The sequence below is a fragment of the Dendrobates tinctorius genome, unplaced genomic scaffold (assembly GCF_039654945.1).
Source record: "Dendrobates tinctorius isolate UK_male_01 unplaced genomic scaffold, ASM3965494v1 ptg000272l, whole genome shotgun sequence".
Taxonomy (NCBI): domain Eukaryota; kingdom Metazoa; phylum Chordata; class Amphibia; order Anura; family Dendrobatidae; genus Dendrobates; species Dendrobates tinctorius.
Window position 1 is genome coordinate 10,649,455 of NW_027361939.1, and position 19,723 is coordinate 10,669,177.

General features: G+C 46.3%; 2 protein-coding genes across 3 annotated transcripts in view; one reads left to right on the forward strand and one right to left on the reverse strand.

Annotated features, from left to right (window-relative positions):
- SNRNP200 (small nuclear ribonucleoprotein U5 subunit 200) overlaps positions 1–5,645 on the reverse strand; it is a 118,558-nt gene extending 112,913 nt beyond the window's left edge. The window contains exons 1-2 of the mRNA XM_073559532.1: positions 5,492–5,645; positions 2,848–3,011 (exon numbers count right to left, since the gene is read on the reverse strand). Of these exons, the coding sequence (XP_073415633.1) occupies positions 2,848–3,011; positions 5,492–5,536 (209 nt within the window). The 5' untranslated portion in view covers positions 5,537–5,645. The remainder of the gene's footprint in view (positions 1–2,847; positions 3,012–5,491) is intronic.
- The window catches only part of NCAPH (non-SMC condensin I complex subunit H), a 165,928-nt gene that overhangs the window by 77,698 nt on the left and 68,507 nt on the right, over positions 1–19,723 (forward strand). The window contains exons 1-2 of one of the 2 annotated variants that reach the window (XM_073559535.1): positions 6,048–6,201; positions 11,519–11,759. In XM_073559535.1, coding sequence (XP_073415636.1) covers positions 11,524–11,759 — 236 coding nt within the window. In that variant the 5' untranslated portion in view covers positions 6,048–6,201; positions 11,519–11,523. Of the gene's footprint in view, positions 1–6,047; positions 6,202–11,518; positions 11,760–19,723 lie in introns of those variants that run through there. The other variant, XM_073559536.1, reaches the window with a different exon arrangement.

Below are 19,723 nucleotides of genomic sequence, written 5' to 3' on the forward strand. Positions count from 1 at the left end.
CTGGTTGGAAGGGTTTTCCGCCGTATTGAAACGGCGGAAAGTCCGAAAGGGACGAAACTGACGCCTTGGAGGAGGTCTGCGAGGCTTGGAGGGGAGAAGAGAACTCGTACCTCCGGTAGCGTCCTTAATAATCTGATCCAATTGTGATCCGAAGAGACGCACTCCCTGAAAAGGCAGATTGGTCAGAGACTTTTTAGAGGACAAGTCCGCCTGCCAGGCCTTGAGCCAAATTGTACGTCGGATTGCCACGATGTTACTTGACGCCTGAACTGCGCAAGATGCGGCATCCAGGGAGGCAGAAAGCAGATAATCCCCCGCATGGGAAATCTGATTGGCGAGATCGGCCAAATGCTCTGGTCGTGCCTTATCCAGAATGCCCTGCCGAAGGTCGTCTGCCCAAGTGGATATGGCCTTTGCTGCCCAAGAAGAAGCAAAGACTGGACATACCGCTGCTGATGCCGCTTCGAAGGCAGATTTTGCTAGAGATTCTATGATCCTATCATTAGAATCTTTTAGAGACGCCACACCTGACAGCGGAAGGACCGTATTATTAGAAAGTCTGGACACGGGAGGGTCCACCGAGGGAGAAGCGGCCCAGTTGTCCGTGAGCTCTTTAGCAAACGGGTACAGTACGCCGAGACACTTTCCTCTTTGAAAGCGTCTGGTCGGATCTGCTCTCTCCTTTGTAAAAATCTTTCCAAACTCAGAATGGAAGGGAAACACCCTGGCATGGTGTTTCCGCCCGTCTGAACGAAACCTCCTGATCTGAGGATTTTGCAGGGGCGTCAGCGATGTCAAAGGTATGGTGAATCGCGGCAATGAGGTTTTGCACCGTAACCTTCATGTTCGCATCCTGGTCCGAATCCAGCTCTAAGACCCCTTCCGATTCCGAAAGCGCTTCGCCTGACTCGGGAGAGGAGGCCCGAGAGGGAGACTGCTGGGGACTATGGGGTGAGGTAGGACGAGGGGAGGACTCCGCCTGGAGGTCCTGCCTGGGCCTCTTGCGACTGCCGCTGGCTGGCTCAGATGGGACGTCCTGAGACGTGCTGGGTCCCGCCGAAGCTCCCAAGGGCAACTTGTCCAGAACGGCTACTAGGGACTGAGACACCTTGGTGAGGTCTGCCACTGACTGTGATAGAGAGGAGGCCCAGCCCGGCATGGGGGCTCACTCACCACTGGGGCTATGGATGGCTCCTGAGCGGCGTGGGGCTGGATTGGATTGCTACAGTCCAGGCAGAGGGGAGTGGACTGACCTGAGGGAAGTTTGCGATTGCAAGAAGAGCACGCAAAGTACTTGACTAAGGTGCCAGAGGAGGCAGGGGGACGAGCGCGGTCAGACTTAGAATTAGACATACTGACGGACAGTCACTGAAGCCTTGCCGGAAGGTTGGGGGACAGGAGGCAGAGGAGGGTGTCAGTCTGCAGTATGCAGAGCTACTCACGGTCCGGTGTCCTATCGCAGCTTCCAATAAATGGAGATGCACGGTTCGTCCGGCTTGCAGGGGCACGGCTGAGGGAACAGCGTCCGGCTGACAGGCTGCGAAAATGGCGGCAGCCAGAGAGGAGCCGAGCAGGAAGCGCGCGCTTTCCTGCAGATGCAGAGGAGGGAGGTAGGCGGGGCTAGGCGCCGATGATAAAAATGGTGCCGCCCGCTAAGATGGTAGGGTGGGAGGGACGGCGCCGCCTCCGGGACGCTCAATCTGAGGGGAGAAGGCCGTGGGCGGGCTTAGAGCGGGCGGGAGGGAAGCCCGCCCGAGAATGGAGAAGGGGGGCGTGGCCGCGACGCCGGACAAGGCCCCAGATGAAGCCGGGGCCTGGATTAGAAGAGGCGGCCGCCTGTCAGCACAGGGCGGCGCTGAGGCGTCGCAGAACCGCCGCGGTGGCTGCTACTGAGGACAGCTAGGACCCGGCAGAGAGGGGGGGGGGGGGGGGGGGGGGGGAAGAGCTGTCCGATAACCAGCCAGGGCCTAAATAGCTGCAGCGGCCGCCTGGAGGCGTCGCAGCACTGTCACAGCGACCGCTGCCGAAGAATCCATGGAGTGGCCTGGCGTGGAACCCGCAGGGGAGAATGGGACTCAGGTCTCATACTTACCCTCCTGATCCGTTTCATCCAGCGTACTGTTTCAAGGAGAGTATCCTGCGCCTCAACCGACCGACCGGCTCTGGTAGGCGAGTGGGTGGGAGACGGGGAGCGAGGACCATCTGGAACGCCACATCCATGTTAGGGGTCTTGGTCCTGCTGTAGGATACGGGGTGGCAGTACACGCCGTACTCATAGTCTCTTTGTGGGACTACAGATGTGACTATTCACACTGTATCCCTCCGGAAAAACCTGAAAAGAAACGACGCACATCGAGGTAGATATGGGTCTAATCAAAGACCCGTGTCCACCTCCTACTGACACTAAGCTAAACTGAGGAACTTCCTGCCGGTCGGTGGGGTGTATACGGCGGAGGAGGGGCTAACCTTTTTTTGTGCATAGTGTCAGCCTCCTAGTGGCAGCAGCATACACCCATGGTCTCTGTGTCCCCCAATAAGGCGAACGAAAATTAGTTACAATTCTTATAATTTCTCATAATACAAACACTGTATGCTTTTGTGAATACTGAAGTGTGGGTCGCTGAGAAACAATGTAACTGAGGTCATGAAAACAAGAAGAGTCTGAAGCGAATCATTGGCAAGAAGCAGGCAATGAGCAGCTACGATTGCGCCACATTAGCACAATGTTTGCATCATGTACCAGGATTGAATATAAAGGTTTTTCTTAGACTATTTTGTATTTGGAGTTGAAAACTAATCTCAGTAAAGAAATGACAACAATGAACCACCCTCGGTGGCAGCACTCACTTAGCTCTTCTCTCTTCCTGCATTTGCGGTTTGGTTTTTTGGGCCTTGTCTCCCATGCGGGTCCCTTCCAGCTTTCCCACCAGGGACAGCACTTCTCCGGTGGGCTCATCTCGGCGGGTTCTATCAATCAAGGAACGATCTGCTTGAAGTACGAGGTTAGAGTTCTAGGAAAGAGAAAGCTGCTTGATTAGAAACACTAATAAAAGGCAAACCCTACCCACGTATGCCAGATACAATATCTGGACCCCTGGGAGATTACATCTATCATGAATTTAACTTACATTATTGCATTAATTGACAGGACCGTGATGAACGCAATTTGTAAACCATAAAGTATCAGTATAAAAATGGTGCACATAAATGGCATATATCACCCTTTACATTGCAAAGCATGAAATACAAAATAACATTCGCAGCCTAAATTGACATGCTGCATCAACTTAGTCAGCAAATATTTTCTGCCGTGTGTTTGAGATTCTTACAGAGGCTGTCTGACAAAGAAAACACTTTCTTGGCACAGATGCACTTCCAATAAATGAAAAAATAAAATATGGTAGGAAGCTTTGGAAGCGATCCATGTTCAACTTGGAAGTGACAGCACTGCTGCCGCTGGGAATCTGGGAAAAGTGTGACATTACAGAAGATGAGCCGCTCTTCCAGTCACCTGACCGCTGCAGCCAATTCACTCAAAAAGATTTCAGTTTGTTTTCCAATTGAATTGTACAGATTATATAATGGATAGGGAACAATCTAATTATTGTTGGCGGTCGGACTTCTGGGACACTCAGTGATCCCAAGTAGGGAGCACAGGTGCACAAGCTCAGCTCCTACCATTCTTTGACAATGGGACAGAAGGAAAGCCAAGAAGAGATCTCCACTACATCTGGCAGTCCCACTGACATTGAATAGAGCAGATGCCAAGCATCTGCACCTCTGCTTCATTCAACATGGCAGAATTCAGAGCCTTCTTCGAGTTGCAGGAGGTCCCAGTAGTTGAAACCCCAGCAATCAGCATACTGTGAACTAAAGTATGACTGGATAGGGGATAACTTACGATTTTGGCAAAACCCTCTTTAAAGGACTGGTCCAGTCTAAGAAGAAAAGTCTGCAGTAACTGCATACTATCATATTGTGACAGTGCCCGAATCCCAGCATTCATTGTGCAGTTGGGAAATGACATGACATCGTGCACACGATTCGCGCAGCTGTGTTCATGTGACGACTGAACTGTCCTCTGCTTCTCAAAGTTTTAGTGGAGGAAAGACTAGTCGGCACGTGACTGCAAGTGTGCAAATGTCTTAAATGTAACCATATGATTGCCCAATTGCTGAGGAATGCAGCAGAATCATGGCAGTGGGAACATTGCACACTGTCACGATTCGGCAGCCTGCCGTCACAGACTGGACAACCCCTTAAAGACCATCTAGTTTACAGTTAGACGGTCCAGTTTTATTTAGCGATATTTGTATCACCATTGTGACTGTATGACTTTTCCTTTGCTTAATAGTTTTGGATCGCAATTGCATTTAGTAATTTTACTTTTAAATGGAATCTGTCAGCAGCTTTTTGCTTTACCACCTAGGAGCAGCATAATGTAAGAAAAAGAAAGCCTGATACTAGACCCCGATTGCTGCAATGCTGATTAAAGGGGCTGTTCACTACTAAGACAGCCCCTCCTCAATCAGAAAAAAAGGCAACCTATACTCACCTCCTGTGTCAACACTCGCGTCCCTGGGGAAATCTGTTCCCACCTTCGGATGTATTGAACATCAAGAGGAAGTCAGAGAGCAGCCTCAGCCCTGACTTCCAGTTGACATTCAGTACCTCCGAAGGCGGGAATCATGACACAAGCACTGATTGGACGTGTGAGCCACAGGAACGTGAGTGCTGACACCGGAGGAGGTGAGTATAGGAGGATTTATTTTAGATCAAAAAGGCTTTGTCCTAGCAGTGGACAGCCCCTCTAAAGAAACTGTTATCTGCTGCAGATCTATTAGTTCTCTCAATCCTGACCTCTGTGTAAACCCGCCCACACCACTGATTGGCAGCTTTCTGCGTACACTGTGCATAATAATTTCTGCATAGGCAGAAAGCTGCCAATCAGCGGTGCGGCGGGGTTACAAAGCTCGTGATTATGAAGGACTACATGTCTGCAGGTTTACTAGTCCTTTAGTGATAATCTCCTGTTGATGAAAATGGTATCAAAACGACAGCAAGCAGCCCAGTAAGTGACACATCGCTGGAATCAGGGTCTCTGCCCCCTACATTATACCTTGCTCAGATTAGGTGGAAAAAAAACCCGGTGACAGATTCACAATAAAGTCAGTAAGAATGTTGTTCTACAAAAAAATAGGCTTGTTTCCTACAGGACAAGAGAGCAAAACAAAGCTGAGGACTCATTATATCCGACCCAGGGTCCTTTTTTCTATTTGCAGCTTCCAATATAAAAGCATGGCCGCCTACTACCAGCAGCAGTTATGCTCCGCAGCATGTACATGGCACGTCAGGCCGCGCTCCCACCACACACTGCAGCCCAGGCGTAGTGACAGCATTACAAGCATGGGGGGGTCTGAGAACTACAAGTCCCAGCGCAGCCAGTGATGTAGCTGCACCGCTGAGGTTGGTGTGTCCCCGGTGCACTCACCGCCTTATACTCATACTGCAGGCTGCGGGCTGTTACATCCGCCATGGCGACGCTGCCGGCCCGGTCTACGCTTCACACACGGGGCAAACAACGCGCTGCAGACGACACTTCCGCCCACAACTTCCGCTTCCGGGTCGCGCAGTAGGTCAGACGAGCTGGTGCTGCTTTTTTTTTTTTTTTTTTAATAAACTTTATTGACACTTCACAATTTAAAAAAAGTTCAATAACTTACAGAACGAATGTTCAGTGCATAGTTTACAAAATAACAAAACTAAATTCATCAAAAGTAAACCCGGCAATGACAGTATAAGCCGCGTCCTGAGGTGGAGGTCATCATGGCGCAGAGCCCGCCAAGGTGTAAATAGTCACATATCATCTGTAGATAGCTCTGCTATTACAGGGCGAAATACATTCTATTTAGAAACAGAAGTTTGAGCCGTGAGAAGGTAAAACAGACGAGTGCGCAAGTCACAGACATTGACGAATCTACGGGAAGAACCCGAACCCATAAGTGGGCAATTACCCAAAAGAAAGATGGCGTAAAAGGACGCAAGCTCCGCCCACACGTTACAATCCTTTGCCTGTGTGCCCCGCCCACGATGTGTAGCGCACATTGGGCCGCCCCGAGCCGTTGCCCGTGACGTCATCACGCCGGAGGAAGGCGCGGAAATTTTGAAAGCGCAGCAGGACGGAAGCCGGGAAGCGCGGAGGTACGAGGTGTTCTCACATACGGGATATTCCGCTGGGAGCAGTAGTCCCACACGGGGAGGCTTTTCTAGGCCTGGCAGAGCCTTCTGTGTGATGGCAGCAGGGCGCCTGCAGGGTTGGCTTCTGTTGCTGTGGGCATGTTCCTGAGCTGTGTATCTAGGGTCTATCTCTTATAGGGGGGGACTCCCATGTCAGACATTGCTGTGGAGTGAAGTAGTGGCCCTGCCCCCTAGAGACCCCACACACAGGCGCTGTCCTCGCCCTTCATGCATTGTGCCCCTTCTTATATCCCTGTATTCTGCTGCTCCTCTGTTAGTCCTACTTGAAATTGATGAATGTGACAACTGGGTGGGTTTATCGCTGGCCAATCAGCTGCCTCTGTAGAGACGAGGGGATGATGGTGATTTTTTTTTCAGACATTTTGAGGAGGAGTAAGAGGAACATCATAGCACGGGGCAATAATCTAAGGAGTGCGGCCAAGTTCTGTGTGTAGACCCCCCCCCAATTGAAGAGAACCTGTCGGCTTTATCACATGCTGTGCAAGTCAGGGAATATTATAGAGGCCAAGAAATCTCACTCCTGTGTAGCTCCTCTTATGGAGTCTGACCTACAGAGCCGCACATGTGCAAGATCCTGGAACGGGGGAAAACCATTGCCCCAAACCTGAGCCCTTGCCTCCGCTGTCAATAAAAGTGAAAAATGGGATTGTGACAACTGCAACTGTTGATTTAGATTCATCCAGCAACTATAGGGGTTAAAATGGTTATAGAAGACAGGGAGTGGTCAGCTCAGCCCCAGGGGATTCTGGTAAAGTTATTGTGTCTGGGACATCCAATAGTAAGGTGTGTGCTAGAGTCTGTCAGACTGAAATCAGACAAGCTGTATAGAACCAGTTATTATAGCGCCATTTATTCCATGGCGCTTTACATGTAAGGAGGGGTATACATAATACATACAAGTACAGTAATGAACAATACAAGTCATAACTGGTACAGGAGGAGAGAGGACCCTGCCCGCGAGGGCTCACAATCTACAAGGGATGGGTGATAATACAGTAGGTGAGGGTAGAGCTGGTCGTGCAGCGGTTTGGTCGATTGGTGGTTACTGCAGGTTATAGGCTTGTCGGAAGAGGTCGGGCTTCAGGTTCTTTTTGAAGGTTTCCATGGTAGGCGAGAGTCTGATATGTTGTGGTAGAGCGTTCCAGAGTAGGGGGGATGCACGAGAGAAATCTTGTATGTGATTGTGGGAAGAGGGGAGTACAGAAGGAGATCTTGTGAGGATCAGAGGTTTTGTGCAGGTAAGTGCCGGGAGACGAGGTCACAGATGTACGGAGGACTCAGGTTATGGATGGCTTTGTATGTCATGGTTAGGATTTTGAACTGGAGTCTTTGGGTAATGGGAACCAGTGCAGGGAATGACACAGGGGAGAGGCCGGGGAATTACTACCGGGAAGCAATTGCTGTAATGGAAGCAGTCAGAGGCATCTTTATTACCTCAAGATAGAAGTGAGAGCTACAGTACCGGACTCATCCCCTGCCCCCACCTCACTGCATAAGAAGGTACAGATGTGCTTAGGTTAAGACACTGAGTGTGAAGTTATCTGTGAAGAGACTTTCATATATGTTGATGAAGCATTGAATGAAGAGAAGTGATTCTGTCTGATGGAAAGAAGCTTGAATAAAACCCCTGTGATCAACTTCAGCTCAAAACTGTGTCATAGCTGTGTGCCTGTAAACCGTTACCTCCCCTCTACTGGGAAGAATTGTAATTATTGGTCGCCCTGAGTAACATTTCCCCAGGATTCCAAAAAGATCTCATGTTTCTTATTATCTCGCTAATAGTAATGTCTGTAACGCGCTATGGCATTAATGGCGCTATATACATGAGTAAAATAAATCTCCTTAGTGGCGTACATGCAACATTGTTAATGCTGAAATGTTGGGAGGAAGAAACAACAGTAAATAGCCGGTCATGAAGGGGTTGTCCTCTGCTCGGGTGATCCCCTTCTGAATTTCTGTTTTCCCCTAGAATTTACTTATTTCACATATATAAGATGTAACATGCATTACATTATGAAAGACAATGACACCTTGGGGTGGCGGGAGCAGCAACTGTCAGATGGATTATGTTAATGAGGCTGATCAGGATTTGAGCCCGGCGTCATCTTACTGTGATCTGATGCTTCACACACCGGTACAGAGAACTTGGGGTATGTGCACACGATCAGTAAACGCCGTGGGTTGGACGCGGCTTTCTTGTGCATGATCCAGATGTTACAGCGTAGTAGATGGGATTTTAAGAAATCCCATGCCCACTCTGCATGCTCTGATCCCCGCGAAGGTGGACATGCAGTGCATCTTTCCAGACCGCAGCATGTCTATTTGTCTTGCAGAGACATACAATGTATTGGACACGGTTAATCCGCACGGTTCAGTGAACACATGCGGACTCGCCTGCATTCAATAGCTGGCAGCGCTTTGGACGGAGCGGACATGTGCTGTGTCAAAAGCGCTGCCAATCCCTGAACGTGTGCACCTACCCTTAATGTCTCCATCTTCTCTGTCAGTGATGTGCAGTCTAATGTTTTACACGCACCCATGGACTTAAATGGGTGAGTGTGATCCACTTTGCAGAGCTACTCTCATCAACATACTGCAATTTTTTTTTCTCATGCTGACTCGGCACTGCCCCAAAGTATAACATTGGTCCGTTAAAACATCAGACAGCGCTCGTCCGAGTTATACACTAATGGGAGCGAGTCCCTATGTCGCCTCTGGAGCCAGCACCATTCCAACAGTGTCAGCATTGACTGTCCTCGGGGCTCGTGTGACATTGTCATGTGATCCCTGCAGCTAATCAGCGGTGGCTTCACTGTCCCCTCCTACAGATGTGAAGTGTGAGCTGTGGCTGCTCTCACTCCCTGAGATGTCTTGATTTGCCCGAAGGAGTGCACACTGAAGCCAGCGCTGATTGGCCATAGGGATCACATGGCATAACAATGTTACATAAGTCCCGGGAGGCGAGTATAGGTATTATTATTATACTGGGAGGTAACATGGTGGTTCATAAGGTGTTGTCCCCTTTCAGAAGAGTTTTTACTTTACGCTCCAAAAAAAACAAACTGCTTTACTCACCCTCCCCATGTCCAGCACTGAGTCTCCGGTGCTGCTCCTGGTGATGGCATATATGCATACACACACTATATTATGCATTTTTTCCCGCTATAAGTGGGGCATCCATACGAGTCTTTAACAGTAATGATCTGCATGAGTTCAGACCCAGATCCGCTGTGCCGACTTCCATTTGCACAGCCTCCTGCTCGTGTCACAGCATGGGACCAAACAGAGTACAGTACCTTTATCTGTCAGTAAAGACAACAATGAATGGATCACTGGTGTGTGGCTGGCTATATAATTAGGTTATGTTACCAGCGGTTTCTACTACATTTAGTGGCTTCGTCAGGGCTTGCGTCTGAAGCCCCACAAAATGGGATGTAGGCGTGTGCTAATGGGGCCATTGTCTATAATGATGCATTTGGAGTGAGTATGCTCTGTCAGGGCCATTGACTATAATGGTGCAGGCGGTGGCGGTGTGCTCTGTCGGGGCTATTGACTATATATAATGATGCAAGTGGAGTCAGTGTGCTGTGATGGGGCCATTGACTATAATGATGCAGGTGGAGTCGGTGTTCTCTGTAGGGGCCATTTATGATAGTGGTGCAGGTGGCGTCTATGTGCTCTTTTGTGGCCATTGGCTATAATGATGCAGGCTATGTCAATGTGCTCTTTCAGGACCATTGACTGTAGTTATGTTGGCGGAGTGTGTTGGCTCTGTTAGAGCCATTGACTATAATGATTTAGGCGTAGTGTGCTCTGTCTGGGTCATTGACTATAATGATGCAGGCAGAGTCTGGGTGCTCTGTTGAGGCCATTGTCTATAATTCAGGCGGAGTCAGTGTTCTGTGTATGAGACATTGTCTATAATGCAGGCAGCGCCTGTGTGCTCTGTCGGGGCCACTGACTATAGTGATGCGGGCGGTGTCAGTGTGCTCTGTCTGAGACATTGTCTATAATGCAGGCAGAGTCAGTGTGCGCTGTTGAGGCCATTGACTAGAATGATGCAGGCGGAGTCAGTGTGCTGTCCATGTACGCCTGGTTGAAGCAGACAGCAAGACATAATCTTTGCTTAAAGGGAACTTTCCACGTCATTTTTAGCATTTAAACTGTCCCCAGTGCAATGTGCATCACTGACATGTCTTTTTCATTAAAAAGGCACTGTAATCCTGTCCAAAAAGCACTCTATATACGGTAGTTAGATCGTACCTGCTCATTTAGTCATAGGGGTGTGCTTCATTTTCGTTCAGTCACCGGCATTGCCGCTCACTCAGTTTTATTGATGTTCCAGGTTGTACCGGCTTCACTCGAAGCCGCTGTAAAAACCCACGCGTGTGTAGCGTGTTGCCGCGTTTGCGCTGCGTAAGTGCGGCTGCTCACCCGATGCTGCGCAAGCGCGGGGTATTACAGCGGATTCGAGCGACGTCGGCGCAACCCAAACATCAATCAAATTGCGTGGGCGGCAAAGCCTGTGACTGAACATAAATGAAACGCACCCCTATTAGTAAATGAGCAGGTGTGATCTAACTCTATAGGCTGTGTGCACACAATCCGGAAGTAGCAGCGTTTTGGATGCAGTGTATTTTCGTTGAACACACGTAAATCTGCATGTGTTCACTGAACCGGGAGGATTTACCGTGTCCAGTACATTCTGTTGTTGAAATTTCTGTTGTGGAGACTAGCGTCTCCACAAGAGAAAGTGACATGCTGCGGTTCTGAAAGACGCGCCACATGTCAGTGTCTGTGGGTGATCCGCAGGCGCACCTGCACCCACATTGGATTTCTAGAAATCCCATCCACTACACTGTCACATTTGGCCGCAGTGTTTTTACGCTGCATCAAACCCACAGCGATTCCTGATCGTGGGCACGTACCCATAACGTGCTTTTTGGACATAATTACAGCGCCTAAGTCCGCATTCCCGCCAGCATTGGCCTGTGCGAACAGTAACTGTGCTGCGGAGACAAATGATATGCTCACAGATTGATATATTACTGATCGTTCTCTGCTCATTGGGAGCGCGGTCGGCTTGTGTAATCTCGCCTCAAGTTCATTATTTGCTAGAACAGGGGACTCCCTCAATAACCCTAGTCATTCAGTGACCCTGACTGTGGACATACCTATTGGTTAGTAAATCCAACAAATACATTTTCATCTACTTGAAATTCTAATGTTAATCAATTTTATTTTATTTTTTTTCCATCAGGCACCATGAACACATCAACTCCTCAATCAGGGGAGCGCCACAAGCCATTGTCCCCAAGTGGTGTATATCTATCTCCAGCCACCAGGTCACAGCCCGTCAGTGCCGCAGGGACACCCACGTTACAGAACTTCACCAGTAACGACGATGAATTGGAAAGACGACAGAGACGGAAGTCCAGGGTGATTGATCTACAGCTCAGTAATACGGATTCCCCTGCATCTGTTATCTCTCCCTCTCAAAGGTGAGTGTCGGCCTACGGGCAAGAATCAATGTTTGTAATACAATAGAACGTGTACTTATGTAGGTGTTTACTTGTTTTACATCATATCTATCAATCTCAAAAACCTTACGTTTTGTTTTAACTATTCTTCATTGGAAGCATCAGTGGCACCCTGATACATGGTTTTTTCCTTTTTTTTTTTTTTTTTGTTTGTAAATGTAGCATTACCATTTCTGTAATGACGTAGTGTAGTAGATGTTTTATTGCATTAATTCAGTTTTTAAACTGCTGACAATTCATCCTAACGATGCTTCTGCCGAAATCTAAGAGACTGCAGTAATGTTTTGTACCGTTGTTTGCTGTACGAGAATAAAGACGTAATAACCATGAAATAAATGTTTCAATAAGCTTCTCTGATCTACGGCAATGTCATTTCTTAAATAAAATTTTCTTATTAATTTTTCAGTGTGAAATAATTTTGAATAAATAGTACAATGCAAAATATTCCCCTCCGGTTCCCCTGTTTGAAGAATTAATTTTACTGTCCTTTAAAGCAATATTAATTTCCACAGTTCTTACAACCTCTGTTCCCATTGGGGGGCTGATTGGCTGACAGCGGGAATCAAAGTGGTATACTACAGGGATGTATGTTCTAACTGATCCCTTAACAACTTTGTAGGAACCTGGCTTTGGTCATCAGTCAGACTTGACAGATAATTGAGCAGGTACACAGTCTGTACCCGCATTACTTATATACTCATCATGGAGCACTCATTTACCAGTGATCATGACAGACGTATACATCACAGAGTGTCACTGGGATAACCCCTTTACACACTCTGACTTAATTGCACATCAGGATGTGTATAGAGAAGGCTCAGGAGCTGAGCCCGCACCACACTAGGCAGATGAAAGCTGTACTGTAACAGGAACACAAGGAGCTAGCTCCGATCACTGTTTAACTATTAAGTGCTACTGTGTATCACTGGAAGCGGCAATTGAGTTGACTGGTTGCCAGTGTATGTGTGCAGACTCCTGAGTCTGCAATGGGTGAAAATAGCAGCTGGGGGCTGCTAACTTGGTCCTCCTCGTAGTCCAGCCAGCAGTTGGGTTTCATAATAAAGCATCAATTTTCCAACCGCACAAGGAACACTGTAAGAAAACAAAACAATGGCGAAATTGCAGTGCTTTTTCCAATTACGTTAAAAACTAAAAAAAAAGGTGACTGATCTTCAGTACATTGTATGGTAAATTCAGTGGTCTCATTCAAACTACAACTTGTCTCGCAAGAAACAAGCCCTCATATGGCCATGTTGATGGACAAAATAAAGGTTATGGCTCTTAACCCCTTAGTGACGGAGCCACATTTTTAAAATCTAACCAGTATCACTTTATCTGGTAATAACTGCAACACTTAAAAAAATCCCAATAATTTTGAGATTGTTTTTTCGTGACACATTATACTTTATTATAATGGTAAATTTAGGTTGATAGGTTTTGTGTTTATTTATAAAAATTTTGACAGCAGCAATCAAGGGGTTAAAACAGATTTGGACGGTGCAAACACTGATCGTGGCTGATGCAGCAATTTGTCAGCTATAGTGTACAGCAGACAGCTGCTGGGATTGTCACCTGTATGAGGATGCTATTCTCCTATATCTCAGGTCAGTTAACCCCTTCCTGACATCAGACGTACTATCCCGTCCATGGGACCTGGGCCCCTATGCCCATGGACGGGATAGTACGTCTCAGCGATAAGCGGCGCCCACGTGGTGAGCGCCGCTGATCGCGACCGGGTGTCAGCTAATTATCACAGCTGACACCCGGCACAATGTGTCAGGGGCGGTCACGGACTGCCCCCGACACGTTAACCCCTTGCACACCGCAGTCAAACATGATCGCGGTGTACCGGGGGTTAAAGGGAAACATCGGCAGGGAGGGGGCTCCCTCCATGCTTCCCTGAGCCCCCCACGGCAGCGCAATGTGCAGCGCTGCTGCGGAGGGCTCCTTCCCTGCAGGCCCCCGAATCCAAGATGGCGACGGGGGCCTGCATGGAGCCGGCTTCCTCAGTGCCTACAAAGTGCAGGCATGAGGAAGTCTGCAGCAGTGCCTGTGACAGATCACTGATCTGTCACAGTGATCTGTGATGTGACAGATCAGCGATCTGTCACAGGACAGTTATGTCCCACCTGGGACTATGTAATAAAGTTAAAAAAAAAAAAAAAAGTGTTAAAATAATTTTAAAAAAATCGGCAAATAAATTTGAAAAAAATTCCCCCAATAAATCCATTTTTTGGAAATAAAAAAAAAAAAACAATAAAAGTACACATATTAGGTATCGCCGCGTCCGTAACGACCTGCCCTATAAAACTGTCCTAAATGAGGTATCGCTGTAACCGTACTGACCCGAAGAATAAAACCGCTTTATCAATTTTACCGCACGCGGAACGGTGTAAACGCACCCCCCCAAAAGAAATTCATGAAACGCTGGTTTTTGTTCATTCTGCGTCCCAAAAATCGGAATAAAAAGCGATCAAAAAATGTCACGTGCCCGAAAATGGTACCAATAAAAGCGCCAACTCGTCCCGCAAAAAATAAGACCTCACATGACTCGGTGGGTCAAAATACGTAAAAATTATAGCTCTCAATATGTGGTGATGCAAAAACTATTTTTACAATAAAAAGCGTCTTTTAGCGTATGACAGCTGCCAAACATAAAAACCGCCATAAATAGTAAATCAAACCCCCCCCGTTATCACCCCCTTAGTTAGGGAAAAATAATAAAATAAAAAAAATGTATTTATTTCCATTTTCCCATTAGGGTTAGGGTTTGGGCTGAGATTAGGGTTAGGGGTGTGTTGGCGTTAGGGTTGGAGTTAGAATTGGGGTTTTCCACTGTTTGGGCACATCAGGGGCTCTCCAAATGCAACATGGCGTCTGATCTCAATTCCAGCGAATTCTGAGTTGAAAAAGTCAAATGGTGCTCCTTCCCTTCCAAGCTCTGCCATGCGCCCAAACAGTGTTTTACCCCCACATATGGGGTATCAGCCTACTCAGGACAAATTGCAAAACAACTTTTGGGGTCCAATTTCTCCTGTTACCGTTAGGAAAATAAAAAATTGGGGGCAAAAATATCATTTTTGTGGGAAAAAAAATGATTTTTTTATTTTCACGCCCGCGCGTTATAAACTTCTGTGAAGCACTTGGGGGTTCAAAGTGCTCACCACACATCTAAATAAGTTCCATGGGGGGGTCTAGTTTCCAAAATGGGGTCACTTGTGGGGGGTTTCCACTGTTTAGGTATATCAGGGGCTCTCCAAAAGCAACATGACACCCGCAGACCATTCCATCAAAGTCTGCATTCCAAAACGTCACTACTTCCCTTCCGAGCCCCGACATGTGCCCATACAGTAGTTTTCTCCCACATATGGGGTATTAGCGTACTCAGGACAAACTGGACAACAACTTTTGGGGTCCAATTTCTTCTGGTACCCTTGGGAAAATAAAAAAATTGGTGACTAAAAGATCATGTTTGTGAATTTTTTATTTTCACGCCCGGGCATTATAAACTTCTGTGAAGCACTGGAAGGGTCAAAGTGCTCACCACACATCTAGATAAGTTCCTTGGGGTGTCTAGTTTCCAAAATGGTGTCATTTGTGGGGGGTGTCCACTGTTTTGGTACATCAGGGGCTTTCCAAACACGACATGGTGTCAGATCTCAATTCCAGCCAAAAACGTCAAATGGCGCTGCTTCCCTTCCGAGCTCTGCCATGCGCCCAAATAGTGGTTTACCCCCACATGTGGGGTATCAGCGTACTCAGGACAAATTGCACAATAACTTTTAGGGTCCTGTTACCCTTGGAAAAATAAGAATTGAGGGTGAAAAGATCATTTTTGTGGAAAAAATATGATTTTTTAATTGTATGGCTGTATGTTATAAACTTCTATGAAGCCCTCTGGGAGTTCAAAGTTCTCACCACACATCTAGATAAGTTCCTTGGGGGGTCTAGTTTCCAAAATGGGGTCACTTGTGGGGGGTTTCCACTGTTTAGGTACATCAGGGGCTCTCCAAACGTGACATGGCGTCCGATCTGAATTCCAGCCAATTTGCATTGAAAAAGTCAAACGGCGCTCCATCCCTTCTGAGCTCTGCCATGCGCCGAAACAGTGGTTCCCCCCCACATATCAGGTATCAGCGTACTCAGGACAAATTGCACAATAACTTTTGCAGTCCAATTTCTCCTGTTACCCTTGGTAAAATAAAAAAAATTGAACCTGAAGTATTTTTTTTGTGAAAAAAAGTTAGATGTTCATTTTTTTTAAATGTTCAAAAAATTCCTGTGATGCACCTAAAGGGTTAATAAACTTCTTGAATGTGGTTTTGAGCACCTTAAGGGGTGCAGTTTTTAGAATGGTGTCACTTTTGGGTATTTTCTATCATATAGACCCCTCAAAGTGGCTTCAAATGTGATGTGGTCCTAAAAATAAAATGGTGTTGTAAAAATGAGAAATCGCTGGTCAACTTTTAACCCTTATAACTTCCTAACAAAAAAAAATTTTGGTTCCAAAATTGTGCTGATGTAAAGTAAACATGTGGGAAATGTTAGATATCAAGTTTTTGTGTGCCGTATCTCTGTGATTTAAGGGCATAAAAATTCAAAGTTGGAAAATTGCGAAATTTTCAAAATTTTCGCCAAATTTCCGTTTTTCTCACAAATAAACGCAAGTTATTTGAATGTAATTTTACCACTAACATGAAGTACAATATGTCACGAGAAAACAATGTCAGAATCACCGGGATCCATGGAAGCGTTCCAGAGTTATGACCTCATAAAGGTACAGTGGTCAGAATTGTAAAAATTGGCCCGGTCATGAACGTGCAAACCACCCTTGGGGGTGAAGGGGTTAATATTCAAAAAATTCCTGTGACGCACCTAAAGGGTTAATAAACTTCTTGAATGTGGTTTTAAGCACCTTAAGGGGTGCATTTTTTAGAATGGTGTCACTTTTGGGTATTTTCTATCATATAGACCCCTCAAAGTGGCTTCAAATGTGAAGTGGTCCCTAAAAATAAAATGGTGTTGCAAAAATGAGAAATCGCTGGTCAATTTTTAACCCTTATAACTTCCTAACAAAAAAAAATTTTGGTTCCAAAATTGTGCTCATGTAAAGTAAAAATGTGGGAAATGTTATGTATTAAGTTTTTTTCAGCAAAAAAGGCAAATGCAATTCTAGGATGTATTAACAGAAGCATACAGTCTAGATCACGTGAAGTCATTATTTCCCTCTACTCCTCTTTGGTCAGACCTCATCTGGAATATTGTGTCCAGTTTTGGGCACCACATTTTAAAAAAGACATCAACAAACTGGAGCAAGTTCAGAAAAGAGCGACCAGAATGGTGACCGGTCTGCAAACCCTGTATTATGAGGAAAGGTTGCAGGATTTGGGAATGTTTAGTTTGCAAAAGAGAAGACTGAGAGGAGACTTAATAGCTGTCTACAAATATCTAAAGGGCTGTCACATTGTAGAAGGATCAACTTTATTCTCATTTGCACAAGGAAAGACTAGAAGCAATGGGATGAAACTGAATGGGAGGAGACACAGATTAGATATTAGAAAAAACTTTTTGACTGTTAGAGTGATCAATGAGTGGAACAGGCTGCCACGAGAAGTGGTGAGTTCTCCTTCAATGGAAGTCTTCAAACAGAGGCTGGACAGACATCTGACTGGGATGATTTAGCGAATCCTGCTTTGAGCAGGGGGTTGGACCAGATGGCCCAGGAGGTCCCTTCCAACTCTACGATTCTATGATTCTATGATTCTATGTGCCGTATCGCTGTGATTTAAGGGCATAAAAATTCAAAGTTGGAAAATTGCGAAATTTTCAAAATTTTCGCCAAATTTCCATTTTTTTCACAAATAAACGCAAGTTATTTGAATGCAATTTTACCACTAACATGAAGTACAATATGTCACGAGAAAACAATGTCAGAATCACCGGGATCCATGGAAGCGTTCCAGAGTTATTACCTCATAAAGGTACAGTGGTCAGAATTGTAAAAATTGGCCCGGGAGTTAACGTGCAAACCACCCTTGGTAGTGAAGGTAGTAAACAGTGGAAACCCACAAATGACCCCATTTTGAAAACTAGACCCACTAAGGAACTTATCTAGATGTGAGGTGAGCACTTTGAACCCCCAAGGGCTTCACTGAAGTTTATAATGCCAGGGAATGAAAATAAAAAAAATCGTATTTTTTCCAGAAACATGATCAATTAGTCCCCAATTTTTTCATTTTCTCAAGGGTAACAGGAGAAATTGGACCCCAAAAGTTGTTGTCCAATTTGTCCTGAGTACGCTGATACCTCATATGTGGGAGAAAACTACTGTATGGGCACACATCAGGGCTCGGAAGGGAAGTAGTGACGTTTTGGAATGCAGACTTTGATGGCATGGTCTGCGGGTGTCATGTTGCTTTTGGAGAGCCCCTGATGTACCTAAACAGTGGAAACTCCCCACAAGTGACCCCATTTTGGAAACTAGACCCCCTAATAAACTTATCTAGATGTGTGGTGAGCACTTTGAACCCCCCAGTGCTTCACAGAAGTTTATAACGACCGGGCGTGAAAATAAAAATATCGTATTTTTTCAACAAACATCTTTTAGTCCCCATTTTTTTATTTTCCCAAGGGTAACAGGAGAAATTGGACCCCAAAAGTTGTTGTCCAATTTGTCCTGAGTACGCTGATACCTCATATGTGGGAGAAAACTACTGTATGGGCACACGTCGGGGCTCGGAAGGGAAGTAGTGACGTTTTGGAATGCAGACATTGATGGATTGGTCTGCGGGTGTCATGTGCGTTTGGAGAGCCCCTGATGTACCTAAACTATTGAAACTCCCCACAAGTGACCCCATTTTGGAAACTAGACCCCCCCACGGAGCTTATCTAGATGTGTGGAGAGCACTTTGAACCCCCAAGTGCTTCACAGAAGTTTATAACGCCTGGGCGTGAAAATAAAAACATTTTTTTCCGCAAAATGATATTTTTGCCCCCAATTTTTTATTTTCCTAAGGGTAACAGGAGAAATTGGACCCCAAAAGTTGTTTTGTAATTTGTCCTGAGTAGGCTGATACCCTACATGTGGGGGTAAAACACTGTTTGGGCGCATGGCAGAGCTTGGAAGGGAAGGAGCACCATTTGACTTTTTCAACTCAGAATTGGCTGGAATTGAGATCAGACGCCATGTTGCCTTTGGAGAGCACCTGATGTGCCCAAACAGTGGAAACCCCCCAATTATAACTCCAACCCTAACCTCAACACACCCCTAACCCTAATCTGAGCCCTAACCCTAGCCCTAACCCTAACCCTAGCGGGGAAAAAGGAAATAAATACATTTCTTTTAGTTTTATTATTTTTCCCTAACTAAGGGGGTGATATCGGGGGGTTTGATTTACTATTTATGGCGGTTTTTATGTTTGGCAGCTGTCACACGCTAAAAGACGCTTTTTATTGTAAAAATAGTTTTTGCATCACCACATATTGTGAGCTATAATTTTTCCGTATTTTGACCCACCGAGTCATGTGAGGTCTTATTTTTTGCGGGACGAGTTGACGTTTTTATTGGTACCATTTTCGGGCACGTGACATTTCTCGTTCGCCTTATTGGGGGACACAGAGACCTTGGGTGTATGCTGCTGCCACTAGGAGGCTGACACTATGCACAAAAAAAGATAGCTCCTCCTCCGCAGTGTACACCCCACCGACCGGCAGAGAATTCCTCAGTTTAGCTTAGTGTCAGTAGGAGGTGGACACGGGTCTTTTATTAGACCCATATCTACCTCATTGTGCGTCGTTCCTTTTCAGGTTCTACGGAGGGATACAGAGTGAGAAGTCACATCTGTACTCCCACATGGAGTCTGCAAGTACGGCGTGTACTGCCACACCGTATCCTTGCGGTTCTCCGCGGCAGGACCAGCCAGACG